This window comes from Arachis stenosperma, chromosome 5 (genome assembly GCF_014773155.1).
Source record: "Arachis stenosperma cultivar V10309 chromosome 5, arast.V10309.gnm1.PFL2, whole genome shotgun sequence".
NCBI classification, from domain to species: domain Eukaryota; kingdom Viridiplantae; phylum Streptophyta; class Magnoliopsida; order Fabales; family Fabaceae; genus Arachis; species Arachis stenosperma.
The window spans coordinates 4,183,479-4,206,946 of record NC_080381.1 but is presented as its reverse complement, the minus strand read 5'-3'; the positions used below and the strand labels follow the sequence as shown (position 1 = coordinate 4,206,946).

The following is a 23,468-nucleotide window of genomic DNA, read 5'->3' as shown; positions in this document are numbered from 1 at the left end:
TACTGAATTTTCTTCAAATATGATAATATAATACTATACAGAATAACAATATATATATTTACACATAAAACAATTTTTGGTATCTCTAATTATATCACCTAATATTATTTATCTCTCGTTTATCCATCTTGAGATCTTTTACTCTTAGATTTAAAAAGGTGCCTGAATAAACACCAACTTCACTACTTCAGTGTATAAGTAATATAATATATAATATATTGTTTCACATAAGATTTCTTGATTTATTATAGCTGCATTAATATCTCCTCGTACTTATATTGTCGACTAATATAAACATACATGCATTTTATAAAACTGAAAAGTAATAAATGATTTATATAACATAAATAGCATAGAGATCAAGATATACTTCTATAAATAAATAAATATTATGGGTCATATTGAAAATGCTAATGTGCTTAAAAAAAAAGAAGTGCCATGTTCCTTAAAAATTAACTTACTATTAAAGATAAAATAAAACACTCTAAATTTTAAATTCTAAATAATAAGTCCTAAATCTAAACAATTGACATAAAATATAATAAATAAATAAATGAAAATTTATTTAATAAAAACAAAAGATATTTAATTAAGAATGAGCCGGACTAACCTATAAAAAAATATAAACTAAACTAATATTTTATTTTATTTTATTTTATTTTATATTATAGATTGAGAAGTTGTGTCAAAAAAGGAATGTGGAAATACCATGATTCCAAGTCAAGATATTTGCATAGCCTCAATTAACATTAATAATTGAACACAAATATCAACCACCTAACTAGTTACATGTATATAAATACATAGCCAAATAAACAAACACAATAGCACAAATAAACAAAAAAAAAAAGGTGCTTGAAAATTAGAAGACATAGCCAGAGAGGGTGAAAAAACAAAGATGGCTATGGCTACAAATGAAGCTAATAAGAAAACAATGGAAATAAGTTCAGCACCAATAACACCAAGAACAGGGACACCAATGGTGTCATCACCACCAGTTTCATGTCCACCCTCTCAGTTTCACTCACCATCACTAACAAGGTCACCACTTCTGCATTCAGAGAATGGAGATGAAGTAGATGGGATTGCAACAAGTAAAACCAAGACACCAAAAACACCAAGAACACCAAGAACACCAAGAACACCATTAAGGATCTCAAATTTGACACCAAGGTTTATCACACCTTTGGGAAGCCCTGTGAGGAAAGCACTCAGGTTCACAAAGCTTGATCCTCATGATGCTTGGCTTCCAATCACTCAATCAAGGAATGGAAACAAGTTTTATGCTGCTTTTCATACTCTTTGTTCTGGGATTGGAATTCAGGCTCTTATTCTTCCTTTCTCCTTCACTGTTCTTGGTTGGTAAGTAATTCATTCATTAATTCAATCTTTTATTAATAACTTTTTTAATTAATAACAAAGGAAACTAATTAATCAGTGTAATTTTATATGCAGGACATGGGGAATAATCAGTTTGAGTGTAGCTTTTGTATGGCAATTATACACTCTATGGTTGTTGGTGCATCTTCACGAATCTGTGGAACATGGAATTCGTTTCAGTCGATACCTTCAACTCTGTTTTGCTACATTTGGTATGAAATTTATTTACGATAACTCAGATGCCGTTAATTTCATGTAAATCTGATAGTTGAGAGTCAGTCAAATAATTTGACAGATTTGACTGAATTGTCGTGTAATAACTCTCGACTATCATCTTCACATAAAGTCAACTGCATTTGAGTTTGTGTTATGTTAAGTAGGTGGAAGCTTAGGTGTAGTTAACTTCACGTGCCTGAGAGTCGTTAAATGATTTAACTGATTTGATTAAATTTTCATCTAATGATTCTTAGATACTTCACATGAAGTCGACTTTACCTGAGTTTTCATCTGTTAAGTAATTTAGTTGAATATATTAATATATAATCACTTTTTTTACTCGTAATATTATAATTATAAGATGAAATTCTTTGCATAAGGTAAGAAATAATATAATGTTTAATATGAATTATTATTGCAGGGGAGAGACTGGGAAAAGTGCTAGCAATGTTTCCAATAATATACCTATCAGCAGGGACATGCACAACCATAATAATATTGGGAGCATCAACGGCAAGAACATTCTACCAAATCATATGCGGGACCACGTGCACCGCAAAGCCCATGACCACAGTAGAGTGGTACCTAGTGTTCACATGTGTGGCAGTGGTGCTGTCCCAGTTGCCAAGTTTGAACTCCATTGCTGGGGTTTCACTCATTGGTGCTGTCACTGCTGTAGGGTACTGTACCTCCATTTGGATCACCTCTGTTGCTCAGGGTACCCTACCCGGTGTTAACTATAATCCTGTTAGGCATGGAACCAGTGCTAAGGATGCTTTTAATATTCTTAATGCACTTGGGATTGTTGCCTTTGCTTTTAGGGGACATAATCTCATCCTCGAAATTCAGGTACATATCATAATTATCTTGTTTTGCTATGTAATTATTTTTATGTGAAGTTAATAGTTAAGAGTCGTAGGTAAATTTTCACCTAATAATAATAATTGTAAGTCACGCAGAGAATGTTGAAGTTAATGGATGACTTTTATCCTTTTACATGTATGACCATTGAAATGGTCCTGAATGAATAAGAAGAAAATTTGGATTAGTAGTGTGAATACAATGAATTATTGGAAGAGTTGTTATAGATAGGGACTTGTATGTATGTATGTATCTCTTGAAGAATTTTCTTCAATTAATAATTGAATATCATGTTTGATTATTTTTTCAGGCCACTATGCCTTCAAGCGAGAAGCATCCATCGCACGTGCCAATGTGGAAAGGAGTGAAGGCTTCATACGCACTCATTGCTGCATGCTTATTTCCCCTATCCATTGGCGGCTATTGGGCTTATGGCCAAATGGTAATTATAATTTATTATGCTCATAAATATCTTATACTTTAATTAATTATAATTTTATAATTGGTAAAAATTTAGGTGCCGTTAACTTCACATGAAGTTAATAACTGAAAATCATTAGATGAAAATTTAGTCAAATCAGTCAAATCATCTAACAGCTCTCAGTTATTAACTTCACGTGAAGTTCTAGAGTGTTATTAATAATATTTTTATAATTAAATTTTGGTGATGAATTTTGCAGATTCCTTCGGGAGGAATGCTGACTGCACTATACATGTTCCATTCTCATGACGTATCAAGATTTGTGCTGGGATTGACGAGTTTATTCGTAGTAATCAATGGATTGTGCTCATTCCAAATCTATGGCATGCCGGTTTTTGATGACATGGAATCAAATTACGTGAAAATGAAGAAGCAGCCATGCCCATGGTGGCTAAGGGTAATTTTCAGGATCTTATTTGGGTTTATCTGCTTCTTCATTGCTGTGGCAATTCCATTCTTGTCAAGCTTGGCAGGTTTGATTGGAGGAATTTCATTGCCTGTGACATTGGCATACCCTTCCTTCATGTGGCTCAAGTTTAAGAAGCCCAAAAAATATGGTCCTTCTTGGTGTATCAATTGGTTCTTGGGGATCTTAGGGATGTGCCTTAGTGCCCTTCTTGTTGCAGCTAGCATCTATGTTATTGTTGATACTGGAGTTAATGTTAGCTTTTTCAATCCTAAGTAAGGAGATAGAACAATTAATGTACCATGTTTTGAACTTCTCATAAGTTCTGACAATTAGGTAAAAGCTTTTGTTCTGTTTGATTTATTATGTAACACATTATCTTTGTGGGTTGTTAATATCTTATTCTTTTTTTTTTTAAAATATATTGGATGATGTAACAAAGTGATAAACTAGCTAGATGAATAAGTAGTACTAAAAGGGTTTGTGATTCTTCTTTAAGTATTATTTTTGCTTTTTGTAGAAATTCAAAACTGTTGTAGCAATTTTCACTAGTGTGAAGTGTGAACGTGTACTAATTGTTCCAAATGAAAAAGATATAAGATTAATGAATGAATGTTGTATAAATTTTCTTGTTTGGAAGAGCCAGTCACCATTTTATTATATACATGCCATTAAATTTTGTCATAGTCAGGTTGGCAATTTAACAAAGTAGCATTGTCAAAGGTGGCGGAAACTTTGTTAGTGAGTTCCGAAAATTTGATTTGAAAATGGGGTGTGCGTAATTTGAAGGATAAGCATCTGATATCATATTAGTTGATCCATTTTCTAAAGATATTAAATACGGAGGCTTTGAGCATAGAATATTAAATACGGTTGCTATCCATGGTCGCTGACAAATTAATAAGGAGCTGCCACCATTTTCAACCTGCTAGTAAATAATTAACTATACTACATTTGTTTTTCCAAATTTTCACATCATTTTCACTGGTGAAATACAGAAATGATTTTCAGTTTTTTTTGCTTTTTAAGGGAAATGTCAGAGTCAAAATATGCGTGTGAGAAAGAGTATCGTTCTAGCTCTGGGCCCTAGTGTGTAACCAATGAATATAAATATAATCACTTAATTAATATATATCTATCGAGTTTTGTTAACATTTCCTCTAAGAATAATCCATGTTAAAATTATTAATTAAAAAGTTATAAAAATAATAAAAATTCAAAATTAAATTTTGAATGTATTTATTAAAATAAAAGTTTACTAATAATAATAATATTATTACATGTTCTAAGAAGTCATAGAAACTAAAACCATATCTATATCTAAATCTAAACATATAAAAAGACTTTGTCCCATCTTACGCACCTAGTAACTCATTTAAATTATTTTCTAATAGCAAATTCTTAAATAGAAGCCTTGTTGGATTGAAAATATCATGAAAAACCAAACTTAAAAAAAAAAAACTTTGCTACTAAATAACTAGGCAACTATCATGTTAAGTAAGGATAATAATGATTTCTGAAAATATTATGTGTATATTAAGATCAACCACCAAATATTATTTATTTATGTATAAATAAATATAATATTTAACTTATTTTTAATATATATTTTATATTTCATTATATATTTCATACTAATAATTATTTGAAAGACTTAGCTAACTTATGCCTTAGAGGCACAAGTTAAGGTTGCTAATAATAAAAAGTTTTAAAGTAAAAACAAATGTATTGAGAATCTAAATTTATATTATTTTCTATAAATATTTTCTTAATTTATAACTTTATAATGTGTTTCCGTAGGAACACATGGTAGTTAAACCTTTATTTTAATAACTAACTAATAGTTGATTAACGTCTTGCTCGCCAGTTGGAGAAAAAGATGCCATCCTCATCCTCTGTTATTTAATGCCATAGATTGCGACAGAAAAGTGGAACTAACGGCGTTTACTTTGTTAAATACTCAAATCGATTTCCTCCTTGTTCTTAGCTTCTTTAAAGTTTAAACACGAAGCTTCTTTTGAAGTATTTTAACTACACCTGTGCCGCTGACCAAAGCCACATTTTACGGTCAAAGTAATTGGACATTCAAAAATTTGACTTCTAATAAGATGTGGAAACCAAAAGTCAAAAAAAGCATGTGAGCAACACTCTGTTCAATGTTCATTCATCTTACCTTCAACTTTAATTGCTTCGACCACAATCAACACTACCACAACCAACAATTCCGCATGGTGCCCTGTGTTCCAAGAATCCCAGGTCTGAGAAATTCAACACTGGCAAAATGACACACACCCTAGCACTGCAACTATACATTAAACTTAAAACATCCACTTCCAAAAAACAATTAAACAAAGAATGGATGACATGGAAAATCACACTGCAAATGGCCTTAAGTTCACAATAAAACTCTCAGGGACAAAGACTCCTACTTATACAATTTGTTTACAACAGTCATCAGCAACATCGACAGGTTACGACATCCAGACACGTGTACGGTCTTGACTTTTCCTCTGTCTCCTGAGGGGTCGGGAGCCGCTCCATGTTGTATACGCTGCTACTTCCGCAGCAGAAATTGTATACATTTCTAGATACTCCTTTACTAAATGGATGCACTCTTTCAGGAATTCCCCTGCAAATGAATTGATGAATGGTGTGCTTAAGAGAGATATCCCAAGAAACATAAACAACTAACATACAAATATTAAAACAACTAAATGCCAAGATTTGATCTATTGAAAATTCTAAGTAATGGAAAAACAAGGGACTATAGCTAATCTAACCTTAGATAAGGAATTCGTCTTCTCCTTACAAGTTCATAAGTAGTCTGATTTGTCAAAATAAGATAACTGCAGGGAAATCAAAACATCAGTGATTGTTATAGTCTTTAACCTGGATGCTCAACTAAACAGTGAACATGATGGAGACATTGGGCCATAAAGTAAAAGTAAACCTAGAGCTTGCATTTGTTTCAACTATGTAAAGAGTAATACTGTAACAGAGCAGTACATGTAAAGGAAGATAGTATCACTGCATTCACTTAGCATAGTCTATATATAATTATATATATACGTATGCTGTAACATATATACATAGACTATACTAAGTGACCGCAGTGCTACTATCTTCCTTTACATATACTGCACGATTACTCCTTGCAAACTATTTCTTTAAGTAAGGAAAATAAATCATTTTTTGATTTTAATTAAAAAAATCAAATAATTAATCACAATCTTAGAAGAACTTATTCCCAATATTTTAGCAGAAGCTAAAGGAATAGCTTCTCAGATATAAAAATTTAGTCTTGGCTCTTTCAAATATATAAAAAAAAATTTACAAGTTAGAGAGTCACATAGTTTTAGTCTTCATTTTGTAGAGTTAAAGATATTAAACCAAAATGAGAAGTGAGAACCACATGCAGTCATATTAAACTGGTGCACTGAAAGCAAACAGAAACCGAGGTCCCATCCCTCCACGTGAAGATCAGATGCAAAAGACATCAGAAACAATTAACTATTCAACATAAAGGAGCATGGCACTCTAGAAACAGTTAAGTATACATGAAAATCTAAACAAATGCAACCAATGCAAAATACAGAACTAGAAAGACAAATATGTACCTATGAAATAGAAGTAGCAAAAGCAGAAAGATAAGAGAGATTGACAAAGTGATCAACAGTACTATCACGATTGCATCCCGCCACCTGACAGCATCATAAAATCATGCTCTAATTTCAGATATAAAGGGAAAAAATGGAGATTGCATGAGCATTGTGCTTCCTTCCTTTTGTTTTTTGCTACTTTCTTTCTTTTTTGTGTGTGTTTTGGGAGGAGAGTCTGTATCAGTATAAAAAAGATTACTAGTAAATAAATCAGATATCATACCAAGCACTTTTAATGTGATCCTTCAAGTATGAAATATATAAGATGCCAGTCCAGAGGCACAACGCTGTCTCTTCAAAAAGGTACCACCTAAAGTATTTAGACATTAAGGAGAAGGATTCATAACAAGGAAAATATAGTTATAATAATTTAACACATATATACATAAAACAACTTAATATAAGTAACTCCTTTGCATCATGATCACATATCATTTATAACATAGAGAGCACAGCCTTAATATTCTCAAGATAGATAGTATCTTAAAGGGTAAAGTATACCTTTTGTCCCTAAAGTTTGCCAAAAGTTTCAAACATACCCCTAACTTTATTTTGTTTCAATTTTGTCTCAAAAGTTTTCAATTTGCATTAATTATACCCCTAGTAATTAAATTTTCAAGAAGTTTAAGACCAATCCAGTAGTAACCACAGCTCTTGCATTCAAGTAAAATTGATTGATTAAGGAAATCTTATTTTAATCCAATTAGTAGTACATATAACTCAATCTGGAGAAGAAAGCACCTATATTTCAAAATAAATAAATAAATAACGTGAAAATGAAATGCTTAAGTTCACTATAGATTTCCAAATTCATCCAACACATTTCTTGCTGGTCTCTCTTATAATCAGCATTAAAAATGATTAACAAGTACATGTTGCAGCTTCATTATTGTAACAAATGCCATGACTATGAAACAGAACAAATCAACGGCACATTACTGAAAATTTTTAGCGATTCCATTTCCAGGTCAATGATTCTTCAACTAAATATCCTTACTGATATAAATACTAATATCAACAAGCTAAAGATTTGTTAACTGTGGAAGCTCTTATCTCCATACTAGCTAGCTCAAATTAAGTGTACAATAGAAGAGCTTCAATAACGGCATGCAAATGATGAAATTACATATAATTGGCTCACCAAAATCGACAATGATTGCCCTGCCCAATGCAGTTACCAAGCCAAACACAATGATGATCAAACTGAAGAACACACTTGTCACAATCATGACAGTGCTTTGATCGTGGAGGCTGGATAATGGCCATGAAAGGAAACAAAATATGATTGATCATCAATAGAGTGTTACATTATTGGAACAAAAGAAAGCAACTGCAAGAGGTGCCCAGTTTCTATGCAAAGTAGGAAATCCTCATGTGCAAAAAGTGATATATAAATCAAATAAAACCATTTTATAATAGTGCAGCTAAGTCCACCTTTTTTCATTTGTAATGGAAAATTTGTTTATTCATTTTTGTTTTTTTCGGAACATACAATCCAGCAATGCAATAACACAAGTATTTACACAAGGTACCTTCATTTAATATGTCGTAATACATAATATATATCATTACCTGTTCCACATTGCAGTAGCTGCATGTCCATGTTCTGCAAGACAGAGAAAACCCTAAATAATGTTAAAAACTTAATTAATAGAGGATGAAATTAAAGATTATCTAGCCAGCCCAGTCTACCTGATTGTTGTTCCCATAGGATACAAGTCTGCCACTAACTTTGACCAAGTTGGTGTATTATTTCCTGAAATATTTTTTCCTGCCTGAGATCCCTCGACAGCAACAACGAAAATCCCATTTTTGCTTGAAGCTGGTAGACTTTGCTTAAACATGACAAAATTGACAATAATAGTTAGGTGAGATCAAATACATCAATTTTCGTCATATGTCACTACATAATAAACCTTTGAAGAGGATGAAAACAACGATAAATTACCTTGAGGCTTCTGATGTCTTTCTGTATAGGACATTTCTCTCAGTAACAGTCATCATGGCATCAAGGACATAGCTGTAAACACAAATGTAGCATATACAAAAACAAAGAAGATCAGGAAGATATAAATATAAATATCACGTTTACACATCATAATCCACATCCGCTTCATCCAAAGGAAGAAAATAGTTGTGATGTTTACCCCGGAGAAGAAATAGATGTAACAAAGTATTGTATTAAAGTAACAAAGAACAACAGCAAGTAACAAGCAGTGTACCTGACAGAAAAACAAAAAAAAGAATAATAATCATAAAATAAAAAATTGGAAAAAATAAAGACACCTCAAAAGTAAATCAAAGCACTGAAACAGACATTCATGCAGAACAATACGTAAATCTAGAAAATTATTAACGTCTACTAATTATTCAGACTTCCAGCACACTTCTCGTATTAATTGATGGAAGTGCAAAAGAAATCTCATGCTATTCATCGGCCATATTAGCATTAGAAAAGATGTATCATTCAAGAACAGTCACAACTAAATGCTTATTAAATGGGAAAATACTATTTGCCTGAATTTTGAAGCTGGAATTTTGCCTGAATGATTTGCCAAAAATTCAATCTTTACAAATTCTAACACCAATTTTAACTGCTATGCATCTTGGACAAAGTATAACGCCAAGTAGTCTATCCGAAAAAAAGAAGGAGGAAAGTATAAGGCCTAGTAGTCCTTCTCAAATTGGAACATTTTTTGGAAGCAAACAAAGAACCATTGATAGAGGCACTACATTTACTGAAAAGCATCCTTGCTTACGTAGCTAGATATTAAATAGCCTCAAACAATGGGTAGGTCCCTGCCAAAAATGTCTAAATAGATAATTCTAGGCCTCATATTTCTATGCATCCTTTGCTTAATTTTGCCTCCTTTTAAAAGATCAATAAACTTGTGAATTTGTAATGTATCATCAAATCTAAAGTATAGAATACTTCCATAACAATATAATATCCATATAAATTCATTAACCCAAATGCACATTTATACTTTACTTTATTTTGCCAGTCACAGACTCTCACTATGTGCAACTCATCAGCAAAGCTATCCTCTCTTTCAAAGGTATCTCAATCTGTTTCATTTCATTAGATGGTCTATTGAACAAATTGTCAAGTACAAATAATGTTCCACTAAACCCATTAAAGTGCCAGCGAATCAGCACCATCCACTAAGTTGAAGCTTCAGTATGGTAAGTAAATATGCAAAAAATAGAATACAGTGACTTAAAAGTGGGAAAAAAACATACACCGGTTCCTTCTTAGTCTTTTCTATCAAATCTCCATCAATTAAGAAGAGAACGCCAATATAAACCAAATGGACAGTCACCAAGACCAATTTCACGCACATCGCAGACCTCCGAGCTGAAATTCAGTGACAAAATTCCAAAATGCATAAATAAATAAAAAAATTCGCATAGTTTTTGTTAGGAAGACACATAAATGAAAGTCAGAACAGTTCAGCAACAGCATTCACCATTCAGCACGCAAATTCAGATAAAACAAAAACTAAGTTAATTTAAACCAAAAAAAAAGGAATTGCAGCAAACGCACCAGGGTCAATGAGGCATGGAAAGAATCTGAGGCAGCGATCCATGGGTTGATCCCAAGGGGAACGCATAGGGCGGCATATACCAACGATCGTCATGAGACTAAATTAAGAGCAGAGCCATGTGAGAATGAAGCGATTCGCATCAGAGAGTGTTGGTTCGGTCTTCGGTGTTGTTTGATTCCAGGGGAAAAAATTTTCTTGGTGAGAACCGAACTTTCCCGAGAAAAGCAAAAGAGAGAAAATGGATAGTGGCAGTAAGAAGTGATTTTGGATGTCGGATTTCGATCTTAAATTTTTTATTTTTATTTTTTTATATTACATAGGTGGATGATGCTTATCAATCTTGTGTTGAAAGGGGAATTGGGGAAAAGAGAGAGGGTGCGCAGTGCGCAGCGATGGCAAGGTTAGATACGAGTGAGACTGTTAGTTCAATTTTTCTTTTCTTTTCTTTTTTGTTTTTTGTTTTTTGTTTTTCGTATTGTCGTAGGCTTGTAGCTATGAGTCTATGACTGAGGGAATTAATTCAAGCGAGTTAACTCCTATGTTCAAATCATTCATGATTCAACTACCCCCATATCTTGGAGCAAGTTAAGTGTTTAATTGATGAGGTAAATATTAATGGTGTTTACTACGGTACGATGATAAATTTATACGTACCGATATAATAAAAATATTGACAAATTAAAACAAGACACATGGATTATATTTTCCACGTCAATAATTAATTTTTCTTTTTTTAAATACAAATTATATCAATACTTTTACTAAATTACCCTTATACTTTAATAAAAATAAAAAATAAATTTTATTTAATTTTAATGAAAAGAGTTAAATATCCTTTTCTTTTCTATTGAACAAAAATCACCTTAATTCTTTTAATTTAACCAAAATTCAATTAACTTTAGTTTATAATTTTATATCTGAATCAATTTAAAAATTAAAACCAAAATACATTTCATTATTCATATACACTACAAAATTATTATTTCTAATGAACCATAATCTAATTTCTCCTTCTCCATTCATACCAAAAAATTATTCCTAAAATCTGGGTTTCAGAAACCCTGAAATCTCTTCTCAAGTTCCTCTCCTCCTTGTATCTCTCTTCGTCTGGAGCTCGGTCTCTCTCATCTCTCTCACCGTGGCGTCACCATTCCTCTCTGTCTCGTCATCGTCTTGCACATAGTCCCGCGCCTTCGTTGCGCTCTTCGTCGCCGGCGGCAGAAGCAGCAGTTCCTGGGGCTCGTCGTCTTCGTGCTTCGAGTGTCGCCGTTAGCCTCTTTCGCGCAATCAGAAGCTGCTTCATGATTTGGTGAACTATAGAAGCTACAAAGTGAAATATTTATTGAGGCTTTCATGAATATTATGGTATCTAATATTTCTTGATCTCTCTTAGTTCTTGGATAATCAAAGTTTTCTTGCTAGTGTCTCAAGTCGTAATGAGATTCAGGTACCTTCTAAGGCTACTAAAGTTTTTAAAAACTGTCTATGATCAGGCATTTTCCATCTGAGCTTTTTGACTGCTTTTTTATTTTTCATCTGAGCTTTCTTTATGCTTTATTTCTTGTCGATTTCTTGTTTCCCTCTTATTCTTCCCCCTTATCGCTGTTTTATTTACTAATTTTCCCATTACGTTTCTGATAATGGCAGATTTGAGATTTGGAAAGCAGGTAAATTGCTTCTGCTTTGCAGTGGGAGTCCACTATAACTGCTTTCTCTGTTATTTATGGCACCAGTTACATGTAAATACCTGTTCATGTGATTTGGAATCAGTAGTTGCATATATATAACACTTTCTGATAAATAATGCACATAGGTTTATTAGTTATTCCCCACTGCTTATGATATTTAGGTATATTGGGAGTGAGCATGGGATGGTATACGTGTTGAAGTTTGACGCTAAAAGCAGAAAAATTGATCTATTGCCTTATTATGTTCCTACAAATGTTATATCTGATAGTTTTCTATAATGAAGTCAGTATAGGAAGGTGGCTCATGAAAAGAAAAAAGAAAAAGAGAGAAGGAAAAAAAAAGCTACTAGAATATTTGTACTTCATTTTGGAGGGGAATAGAATGACTTGTGAAGGGTGTTAGGTAATAATGCTTACATTATATTAGAGCACAAAACTTAAAAAAAAAAATTCAATTATTGTTCATTTCTCTAACATCTAACATATTTCAAATGATACTCACCTTTGCAGATGAAGTTGGAATATCACTTGATCAAATTTCAGTGATCAAGATTCTTCATCCGCCTTATTCCAATGGAAACAGGTAACACTAGAAATTATTTTAGGAGTTTCTCTATTTAATTTCCGTGTATTTTAATGGAATTTGCATGACACGAATATTAGGTAATCTTGACTTTCGAAGGCTGTGCTAGTGATTTTCTATTGTATTATCATTTTTCAGGTTTATTTTGAATTTGAGTCGTGGTGATTTTAGAGTTTAAAAAATTTGCAAATAGGCTTTAACTACGGAAGTGACAAAACAAAATTGAATTATCACGGAATTTCTTCTACAAAATTTGAATGCAGTATATTTAATTCATGTTTTCAGGGGACAACTAAGTTTTCTTGACCATTTTGTTGTTTGGAAATGAATTATAAGTGAGGATTCTTCAATTTAAAGTGAGTCAAACTGCTTGGTATATCTTTTTAGTGTTTACAACATGGACACTGAATTTAGTGTATATATAAATTCAAGATAAAGGTAGAGACCCAGTGAACATAGAAAGCAAGAAGAATATAAAGCTTTTACTCTCTTAATAATGTTTGCACTCATTCTGTTAGTATTATGTACATTAAAATTGCACTTTCATAGATATTCTGATATTTTGGAAACCATGAGAGTAGACTGTTAAGTATTTCTTTATTATGCATATATATCAATTTGATAGATAAAGATGATGTTCCTAGCTATATAGATAAAGATGATGCTCCTAGCTAATAAGTCGTATCATTTTTAGCTGTTGATTCCATGACTTATATCTTCCCTTTTTCTCCGTTCTTAGGTCATTCGAGTTCTGACTCCAGTATATGCTGCTAACCTTCCTTACAACCCCTTTCCTTGGAGGCTTTTCTGGATTATGCTATTTTCAGCAATGACCTATATTATGCTCACAAGCCTCAAGGTTCTAAATTCTAATTGGCATGATTCTTCAGAAACATGCCACTTGGTACATTAATTGATGCGAAAGAAAGTAACTTCATTCATGCAGATTAATTTACATGAGCCACCGAGTTACTGTACACTGCTGCTCAAGCATTCCTTTGTGTTGTGCCTCAAGAGTGAAGGCCACATGCTGAGATGGATCTGTTCAGGTGAAATATTAACTCTGGGATCATCATAAGGACCTGCCACATACAAGAATAGGTTCAACCAGTTTTTTAGGTTTAACTTGAAGGAGTCTCAGAGTGATTTCCCCTTTGAAAATTTGTTTGTAAGAAATAACTTATTGATGGCTTCCATGCAAGTTGCCTAAATTTTGTGTTTCTCCGGTAAATAGTATTGTTCCACAATAGTTGGCACAAAAAGGAAAATTATGTCTGGCTACTATATTTTCTATTTTCACTGTTAAGCTATTGTATTAACTGCAATTATTGAGTATAGTAATCAATTTTTCGTTATTCTATATATTAAGTTTCACTATAATGAAAGTTCGTTTTTCCCTTGAGGAAATCTTCTCAGTTGTTCATAATTATTAATTAACCAGAAATGTTATTTTAACCTTATTTAGTAATAAGTGGATGAATTACCAATTATCACTTAGTATGCAAAAAGTTTGAGGCAGGAATGCATGGTAGATAACCGACTAATAATATTGAGTAAATGGCAAGTCAATTGTTAAATCAGATTTTTAGTTAAATTTTGGCTAACCAGGAAAGCCACACCTAAGGCTAAGGGTTACTTTTCTATCTTTATTTAATGCGCCGACTAAGATATGGGAACTCCCTCGATCATAGATACAAATAGAGGTTTGAGTTCATCACCGTTGGATGATTTCTTCAAAACATCAGCATTTGGTATCGACTTCTTGACAGCATGGAAAATTTTCTCACCCAAGACAACAAATTTATACAAAGTGGATGAATGATCAACATATTCCTGGATAACAGCTGGAAGAGGAACATTTACATTCTTAAGATCATCAACTCTGAAAACAATTGCCATCTTATGTGCATTACTGACACCATAAGCAACCTTAGGTTTCACTATACATGGAAGAGACAATCTGGCTTCAGCTAACCCAGTCTCAAAATTGAATTCTTCAAAATTATCGAACTTAAGAAAATGGGCCCCTCTAATCAAATGGCTCCCTTCCTTATTTAGTTCTTCATTCTAAGCCACGTAGAATTTGCTGTATTTCTAGTCTATCCAATAATGGATATATGTTCTTCAGTGGATCAATCACACAAAGATCCTGGTGAAGTTCCAAATATCGAGAAGGCTTCATTGTCATAGAATGTCACTAGAAAAGAGGCAAGCTTGGTGGAAAACGCACGAGCATCCATTGTTTCTCATACGTAGCCACGAGACCATCCCATCTCCTCAATCAAAGACAGCTTTAATTCATAGAATTTCTTCTTAGCAGGCTCAGCGTCGTCTTGAATTATGTCCGTTAATACTGTCAATCACCGCATTCGCTGCATCAATTACCTGCAAAGCATTTCACGTTTGTCATGCGATCAGCCATTTATATTCATTTACTATCAAACTGAATAACTAACAACAAAACTTTAGTTCTGCCGATTTTCACCTCTTCATGATGTTGCAGTTTATCTTTGATATTACTCCTCGAAACTAAACCTTCCAAAATCTTTGCAAGCAATGGAGTGTACTTTGGGTATTCAGCCTGCAAGAAAACATGATAAATTTTGTATCATTCCATTTTAATCTAGAATGTAGAAAACAAACAAGTGTATATAATTTCTTATTAACATAAAACAAAATACATCAGTAATTTTGCAAAAGATTATCAAATGAATTGAAACTTATAAAAGAAATCAATGAAGCCAACAACTACCAAAAAGTAAAAGTTCAAATAAAATTCAATGCTCACTTTGAGAGAGTCAGACAACTTCTTCCATTCCAAAAGCTCTTCATCATTTTCTTGTTTTAGGCCTCCAAGAACTTTCATTTTTTCATCTCTTACCTAGTGGACAAGTCAAGCCAACATAAAGGACAATAGGACAAAGAAATGCAATATGAAATCTATTATAGCTATATCGTGAAAAATAAGAACAAAGGGATTGTTTAATAAAAAGATTTCAGACACACAGATAAAAAAGGTAAACCCTCTGAACTCCAAAGTGTTCACATGGTGTTGTTACAATAGCTTGCTATATACAGGCAATATGCATACTTTTAAATTGTGATGGACATAAACAGGGGTAAATACCATCTATCCATTTCAACCAAATCTATCGTTCTATTAATAAATTACTAAAAAGTTATGATAAAATAAAAGTACTCTTAAGAGAGAATAGGAAAGCACAAAAAGGTCATCATGAGTCCTACAAAGCATATATAAATGAACAAAAACACAAAAGCAATTGAACAAGAAAACAATCAAAATACTCTACGTCTAAACTATCAACAAAATTTCTATTTTTCTTTTGTTCATTGATACACCTAAACATGCTTAAGTAAAGACAAATGCAAAAGTAGCATGTCTAGTAGTATTTTTCCCACATTCCAATCTTTAATCCATTTTCAAATCATAGTTTTCAAATATCTGACCTAAAGATATGCTTTGATCATCAATGGTGCACAAGCTGATTATGCTCTCACCTCAGTAGATTGTTGGAAAGCAGTAGCCTCCCTCAGATAGATGCCCCGTGAAGAAGGATCTGCAATCAACAATCATGAGCATAAGGGAATTAATATTTTTCTTAAGTTTTCCCTTGTGTCCAATTGAATTAATATTTCAATGAACAAAAATCTTCATCGTTGTTGTGAAAGCCAATACTCTTTTCCCTAACTTCTTCCAATTTTTACTTGTGTCTTATCATGAGCATTCTAATTCTTAATAAATAACAGAATATCAGAAACACTTTCTCCCGAATGAGTTAGTTATTTATAAGTACAAAACAGGCAGCACCATTTGAACAAGAACAAATAAATGCATAAGGGAAGTTAAAAGAGATGGTGTTTCAAGAAGATCAATCATGAGATCCAATTGAGTATAAAAGAACTTTACCTTTTTTCTCTGATCAGGAAGCATCTTCAAAACTGAGGAACACTGATTTTAACAGTGTGTGGCTTTGGTTTCAATGATTCCAATGAAAAGGGAAGAAAACATCAGCGTCACGGTTTTAAGTTTCAACTAACTTGGAACAATAAAATCCTACCTTTGTTAGAACTCACCAAATCATGAAGCAGCTTCTGATTGCACGAAGGAGGCTGACGGCGACACTCAAGCAAGAAGACGACGAGCCCCAGGAACTGCTGCTTCTGCCGCCGGCGACGAAGAGCGCAACGAAGGGGCGTGACTATGTGCAAGACGATGACGAGACAGAGAGGAATGGCGACGCCACGGTGAGAGAGATGAGAGAGATCGAGCTCCAGAGGAAGAGAGATACAAAGAGGAGAGAAGAACTTGAGAAGATTTCAGGGTTTCTAAAACCCAGATTTTAGGAATAATTTTTTGGTACGAATGGGGAAGGAGAAATTAGATTATGGTTCATTAGAAATAATAATTTTGTAGTGTATATGAATAATAAAATGTATTTTGGTTTTGATTTTTAAATTGATTCAGATATAAAATTATAAACTAAAGTTAATTGAATTTTGGTTAAATTAAAAGAATTAGGGTGATTTTTGTCCAATAGAAAAGAAAAGAATATTTAAGTTTTTTTATTAAAATTAAATAAAATTTATTTTTTATTTTTATTAAAGTATAAGGGTGATTTAGTAAAAGTATTGATATAATTTGTATTTAAAAAAAGAAAAATTAATTATTGACATGGAAAATATAATCCACGTGTCTTGTTTTAATTTGTCAACATTTTTATTATATCAGTACGTATAAATTTATCATCATACCGTAACAAACACCAATATTAATTTAATATTTTAAAAGATTTTGACATTGATAAATTAGTATTTGAATAATATTATTGATAAAATAATTTTTGAAAAAATTTTAAAATTGATAAACATGTCTTTGAATTCATTAAATTATTTTTTTGAAAAAAATATTAAAATGACTACGGAATTTTAATGATATGGCATATCTTTTTAGCTAGTTACTGAATTGTCTTTTATAATTAATTTAAAATAAAAAATTCCTAATTCTTTTGCCTAGCTTTTTATTAATCAGGAAAATGTGCCTTTACCTCTTTTTTCACTATCGTCTTTCAGTAACTCTTCCCTTCTTACTCTCAAAGTTGTCGTAGAACTGCCGTTCTTGAGATCCAATCCAAAGAGAACGTCGTCGTCACATGCCTGAACCCTCTCAAGGAAAATGTTTGGCATTATCTTCTACATCTTTAAATGAGTAATTAATGTTTTTTCAATTATAAGTTGAATTTAACTAATATGTGCTCTTGAGACACATAACAAGACTACTATTAGTAAAAAATTGTAATTTTTTAATAAATATAAAATAAATGCATTAAAAACTTAAGTTTTTTGTATTTCAAATAAAAATTTTCAATTTGTATCTAAACACGTGTCTTTAAAATTACGTTTGAAAAAGAGACTGAAATTGAAAGAAAAAGATGAAAAGACAAAGATAGTATTTGTATTATATTTTGTGTAAAATAATATACTCGATTAAATTATATCTTAGTATTATGTTTAGTTTAAGATAAATATAAAAATTGATTAATAGATTTAAAATTGAAAAAGTTAAATGACGATATTTTTTAGAATAAATGTTATTAAAATTTTATTCTCCATTCTAAAAAATTTTAGTCTTTTGTGTTCTTATTTTTTAGAAGTATTAAAGAGATTGAAATTTTGTAACATGACACTAAAATTTTAGTTCTAATTTCTGATCACCAAATATAATATTGTATCTCAATTTTCTAATTTCAGTTTTGGTCTCTAAAAACAAATGCTAATGCTAATTAATCTTAAAAAAAAAATATAGGGAATCAAGTGTCTAACAAACTAAAAATTGAACAACTCAATTAATTATAATTATTAATAATTAATTTTTAAATTTTTAAATTTAAAATTAAATAATTAAAAACTGATTAAGTAAATCTAATTAAAACTATAAAAACCTTCTCCTTCTCTCCCACACTAATCTACGCACCCCAATAACAATACACACAGATCCATCTCCCTCAGAGGACCTCTCCGCCCTCCCTCACTCAGGGCGACCTCAAGAAGCTCGCCGTTGACAAGACCATCGAGTAGAGGTGTTCGCGGTCCGGTTTAATTCGGTTTTTGAGAGAAAGATCATCCGATCCGATCGTCTAATTAAACTGCAGTTCAGTTTGGTTCGATTTTTTTAACGAGATCATCCAAACCAATCCAATTAAAATCGGTTTGATTTGGTTCAGTTTATTCAGTTTTTTCAATCAATTAAAAAAAATACTACCATACTTGTCTGGTCTAACACAGCTAGCACTGAATGTTTGTTTAAATTGAAGTAATCCCAAATACAGGCCTAACATCATTTTTAACCAGGAAAAGAAAAGAGAGACAACAGGGGAAAGCATTATTGATTACAGATGAGGGAAAAAGAAAGCAAAACATAACCACATAAGAAAAAATATAAAAATAAATAAACAAGCACCTTTTTTTGTTCTACTCCTTTGATTTTGCACACCAGTTCATATAGTTCCCTTATGTTCGCCTAAAATATATCAGAGAAACAGAAAAGCAATAATCAGAACTACGTTGGTCTAACATTTCAATTATCACATTATGCAAGTTAGAACCAAAGTAGATGGCCTTGGAAAATATGCTAATAAGAAAGAATAGAAGAACTTCACATATAATAGCAAATCATGTTCTTTACTTGCAATAGGCTATCAAGTAATGTCAGTGTTCCAATGTCTTCCTCACATAAAAATACTCAACAGTATTTTTTCTTTTTGGATAAAAGATGAATATCATTGACATAGTAATGCCAATGTGTATTACATATGCTTTTAAAATTGAATACGTGTCGTACTTTAAAGGATTCGATACTCATCTGTACTTAGTGCAACATAACCGCAAAACCAACAAGACAACCCCATATGAAATCAATTGGTACCTTTTTGCTTAATTTTACAGTTGACACACTCTTTATCTTTGGCATCAGTCAACTTCAAAATGAGTGGGTGAACCTCAACACTATATTGCTTCTGTGCAGCACCCTGTGAGATCAACTTCTTCGGTAATGCTGGTCCACCTTTATACCTAGACCATGGTAGACAGAAATCTGTTACATATTGTACAAATCAAACAGTAGTGACCATCAGATGACACAATTGAAATATAACCTTAGCCGCCCAAGTTCCAAGACTTCTCCATTTATATGTTACCTTCATGATGTCAATACTAAACCTATTAAAAGATAGCAGCTACAATGACGGAGGTAATCTAATACTTCAAATCTGCTTCCATTTTCTCATTATTCAAATTTATCTTACCATACTGATTTCAATCTCTTCCTATCAAGATCCAGAACCTCCAAGACTTTATAAATCATACTAAATCACTTCAAAAGTAATTTTTTATTTTATATTATTTTTCCAGAAAAACTAATAATAATAAACCAGAAGCAGTTTCAGATAAAGTTTTTAGATATTATCCACTTTATCAGATAACAGATATTCAACAATACCAGCAATCCAAAGTACAAACCAAAGCAGTTTCAGTAATTCAACAGAACAGCAATTGAACATGAACAACAAACAGAACAGCAATTTCAGTCAAATTACATACCTGACTCGGTGGCTCGGGCTCCATCTCTGACTTGAATCGGTGACTGGGTGGGAGGTGTTGTGTTGTGGGTGGCCAGAAACGCTGCTGGGTGGTGGCGTGGTGCTCTGTCCGCTGGGTGGTCCTGGGTGAGTGGGTGGTGCTGTGCTACTGCTGGCCAGCTGGGTGCGACTGTGCGAGGGTGGTGCTGGGCTGCTGGGCGCTGGCTGTGGCTGGGGCTTCGTGGTGCTCTCTCTGTCCGCGAGGAGGTCCTGGGAGCAGTGGGAGGAAAGATTCGGCGGCGCTGGAAGGAACGATTCGCGGCGCTGCGAGGTGGTGGGAGGAACGGTCTCGCCGGCGCTGGGGGTGCAGAGAGCGAGACTGTGAGAACTGAGAAGAGAGGGGCTAGGTTCCGTTTGGGGGTGGGACGTGGGGGTTACTGGGTTAGAAGTTAGGTCACGTTCACTTGGGGGTGGGGTGGGGTGGGGTGGGCTTGGTTTTTTTAGGAGTTCGGTTCGGTTCGGTTAGGATTTTATTATTAGAACCGAAAATCAAACCAAACCATAATAAAACAGCAAAAACATGTTTTTTCGGTTTTTGATTTGTTCGATTTTTTATTTTTTTTTGTTCGGTTAGTCAATTTAGTTCCGAACATTGTATTGGATCTTAAATATATTTATTGTTCGTGTCAAACTTAGCTGTAGAATAATATTACACTTATTTGAATTTTTTTGAGACTGAAATATGATTTTTAAAATATTAAGGACTAAATCAAGCTATGTTTCCACGAGACCTCCCCTACAATCGTAGTAGAGTTTAACCACCAAGTTTGAGATGGATTGGTATTGAGAAAATGTCTATATATAAAATAATAATAATTGATACTGATGTAAGTTTTTCTCTTCTGAATCAAGTAGATTCATATCTAAAAGAAGTTTATAATAAGTCATTAAACTTTTAGTAATACAAACATGGAGTTCCTTTTCTATTTTTATTCAAGAATAAATAGAGTAATTAATAACTTTAAGTCCGGAGAATATTTTTAATAACTTTTAATTATTATCTTCTACATCTTTAAATGAGTAATTAATGTTTTTTCAATTATAATTTGAATTTAGTTAATATGTGTTCTTAGGACATATAATAAGACTATTATTAGTAGAAAATTGTAATATTTTTAATAAATATAAAATAAATGCATTAGGAAATTAAATTTTTTGTATTTCCAATAAAAAAACTTTTCAATTTATAATGTTAACATGGAGAAAATACTCAATTTAATCCTTTAAATTGCACTCAAACCTCAATTTAGTCCATCAAGTTTTAATTGTCTCAATTTATTTCCTAAATTTTTCAAATTTTAATCATGTTAGTTCCTACGGTGGTTTCCGTCACAGAGTCAATTGAAAAGTTTAAAGAATAAATTGAGGCAATTGAAATTTTAAAAACTAAATTAAGACTCGAGTATAATTTTATGAACAAAATTGAGTATTTTCTCTTTAGCATGTGTCTTTAAGACTGCATTTGGAAGGAAAACTGAAATTGAAAGACTGAAACTGGAAGACAAAGACAGTATTTATATTATGTTTAGTTTAAGATAAATATAGAGATTGATGAATAAATTTAAAATTTAAAAAATTAAATAAAGATATTTTTGAGAATAAATGTTATTGAAGTTTTAGTCTTTTGTGTTCTTATTTTCTAGAAGTATTAAAGAAATTGAAATTTTGTATCCTAACACTAAAATTTTAATTATAGTTTCTAATCATCTGTATCTTAATTTTCTAATTTCAATTCTAATCTCTAAAAAGAAATGATAATACTAATTCCATCATCATTTAAAAGGAAAAAATTGATAAACTAAAAGAGTATTAAAAAGAAATCACGATAAAAAAAAACATTTAAATTATGAATAGATAATCTGTTAACAAATTTAGCACAATATTTTTTTCAAAAAGAAACATTACTATATTTTAAAAGAGGATAAAATATATTTTTTGTCCTTAAAATTTGGCAAAAGTTTCAAAAAGTACCTTTACATTTAATTTTGTTTCAATTTTGTCTTAAAAAATTTCGATTTATATCAAATATATCCTCGAAGACTAAATTTTTAAAAAATTTAAGATCAGTCTAACAATAATGCATAAAAATGATGCTTGATTTGCTTGTATTGAGGGTTGTACTTATAAAATTGTTGTTGAATTGGTCTTAATTTTTTAAAAAAATTAGCCTTCAAAAATATATTTAATATAAATCGAAGATTTTTGGAATAAAATTGAAACAAAATAAAATTTAAAAAGTATTTTTAAAATTTTTTTCAAATTTAAAAAATAAAAAATATATTTTATTCTTAAAAAAATAGCCATACTTAGCACAATACTTGATTAACTTTATTTAATTGATATTTTAAAAAAATTATAAAATGCACCTACATAGTTAGATGAATCGGCTGGTCTATTTTGTATGAATTTATAGAAAAAAAAAAGATAATATTTAAATAGAATGATATATCTCCTATTATTAAAGTAAATATTTTTTTTTATCCTCTAACTATTTATTTAAAAAATAATATTTTTTCATAATTCAAAAAACTCTAACCAACTCTTAATTATTTGATAAATTAGTTTAAACAATTATTGTAATCAATGGTTAACTGATAATATACTGACGTGTCAGATATAAAAAATCACATGAATGTCACATAGAGGCAATTTTAAAAAGGATTTTGTTAAGTAAACAATGACTTTTGTAGATAATATTGAATATCCAATCATTGTTAACTGTATATGAGTAAATCAAATTAAAAGAAATAACTATCTAATTAAAAATAATCAATATAATCATCTGTATATCTATTAATTCAACATTTAATATATCTATTATTCACATTGTTTAATATTATCATTATCTATCTATATTTTTTTTTTTAAAATATGGACTAATAAGTCCTTAAAAAGGTCTCTCTCTTCTCCAACTTCATGCCTATCTGTCCTTAGGATTTGACGAAGACAAAAGCTCGTACTCACAGCCTCATGCAATTGAGACAATGGAGA

General features: G+C 31.7%; 2 protein-coding genes, 2 long non-coding RNA genes and 1 pseudogene across 9 annotated transcripts; 2 read left to right on the top strand and 3 right to left on the bottom strand.

Annotated features, from left to right (window-relative positions):
• Window positions 1-814: 814 nt before the first annotated feature.
• LOC130980003 (lysine histidine transporter-like 8) lies at window positions 815-3,968 on the top strand. Its single transcript, XM_057903594.1, has 5 exons — window positions 815-1,362; window positions 1,456-1,592; window positions 2,018-2,445; window positions 2,768-2,899; window positions 3,138-3,968. Exons 1-5 carry the CDS (start codon window positions 899-901, stop codon window positions 3,621-3,623), a joined length of 1,647 nt encoding a protein of 548 aa, XP_057759577.1. The 5' UTR covers window positions 815-898; the 3' UTR covers window positions 3,624-3,968.
• Window positions 3,969-5,173: 1,205 nt separating this feature from the next.
• Window positions 5,174-11,037, bottom strand: LOC130982064 (protein S-acyltransferase 10-like). 2 transcript variants are annotated; one of them, XM_057905916.1, is made up of 11 exons: window positions 10,551-11,037; window positions 10,247-10,361; window positions 9,151-9,225; window positions 8,952-9,023; window positions 8,696-8,833; window positions 8,576-8,609; window positions 8,145-8,254; window positions 7,227-7,313; window positions 6,962-7,045; window positions 6,125-6,190; window positions 5,174-5,973 (listed from the first exon to the last, which is right to left on the bottom strand). In XM_057905916.1, the coding sequence occupies exons 1-11, from the start codon at window positions 10,642-10,644 to the stop codon at window positions 5,799-5,801; spliced, it is 1,050 nt and encodes a 349-aa protein (XP_057761899.1). In that variant the 5' UTR covers window positions 10,645-11,037; the 3' UTR covers window positions 5,174-5,798. The 2 variants fall into 2 exon arrangements, with proteins under 2 accessions (XP_057761899.1, XP_057761900.1); XM_057905917.1 differs by lacking the exon at window positions 9,151-9,225.
• A 478-nt stretch (window positions 11,038-11,515) lies between these two features.
• Window positions 11,516-14,154, top strand: LOC130982358 (uncharacterized). Of its 4 annotated transcripts, none has more exons than XR_009087150.1 (4): window positions 11,516-11,916; window positions 12,199-12,642; window positions 12,750-12,822; window positions 13,562-14,154. It is a non-coding gene; the product is annotated as an uncharacterized LOC130982358 (long non-coding RNA). The 4 variants fall into 4 exon arrangements; XR_009087149.1 differs by having other exon boundaries at window positions 11,516-11,998; XR_009087148.1 differs by having other exon boundaries at window positions 11,516-12,290; window positions 12,401-12,642.
• A 169-nt stretch (window positions 14,155-14,323) lies between these two features.
• On the bottom strand, window positions 14,324-17,334 carry LOC130983274 (inositol 1,3,4-trisphosphate 5/6-kinase 4-like; annotated as a pseudogene).
• A 209-nt stretch (window positions 17,335-17,543) lies between these two features.
• Window positions 17,544-20,831, bottom strand: LOC130983275 (uncharacterized). Of its 2 annotated transcripts, XR_009087298.1 has the most exons (4): window positions 20,440-20,831; window positions 19,766-19,911; window positions 19,301-19,360; window positions 17,544-17,997 (listed from the first exon to the last, which is right to left on the bottom strand). It is a non-coding gene; the product is annotated as an uncharacterized LOC130983275 (long non-coding RNA). The 2 variants fall into 2 exon arrangements; XR_009087297.1 differs by lacking the exon at window positions 17,544-17,997 and having other exon boundaries at window positions 19,002-19,360.
• Between the last annotated feature and the right edge of the window lie 2,637 nt (window positions 20,832-23,468).

Excerpts from the sequence above, each read along its gene's own strand:
- LOC130982064 (XM_057905916.1), bottom strand. The coding sequence starts at position 10,644 with ATGACGATCGTTGGTATATGCCGCCCTATGCGTTCCCCTTGGGATCAA. Across the intron at positions 7,314-8,144 it reads GGCAATCATTGTCGATTTTG|GTGGTACCTTTTTGAAGAGA; the intron begins GTGAGCCAATTA and ends TAAATACTTTAG. Across the intron at positions 6,191-6,961 it reads TTGCTACTTCTATTTCATAG|TTATCTTATTTTGACAAATC; the intron begins GTACATATTTGT and ends ATTTCCCTGCAG.
- LOC130980003 (XM_057903594.1), top strand. The coding sequence starts at position 899 with ATGGCTATGGCTACAAATGAAGCTAATAAGAAAACAATGGAAATAAGT. Across the intron at positions 1,593-2,017 it reads ACTCTGTTTTGCTACATTTG|GGGAGAGACTGGGAAAAGTG; the intron begins GTATGAAATTTA and ends TTATTATTGCAG. Across the intron at positions 2,446-2,767 it reads ATCTCATCCTCGAAATTCAG|GCCACTATGCCTTCAAGCGA; the intron begins GTACATATCATA and ends TTATTTTTTCAG.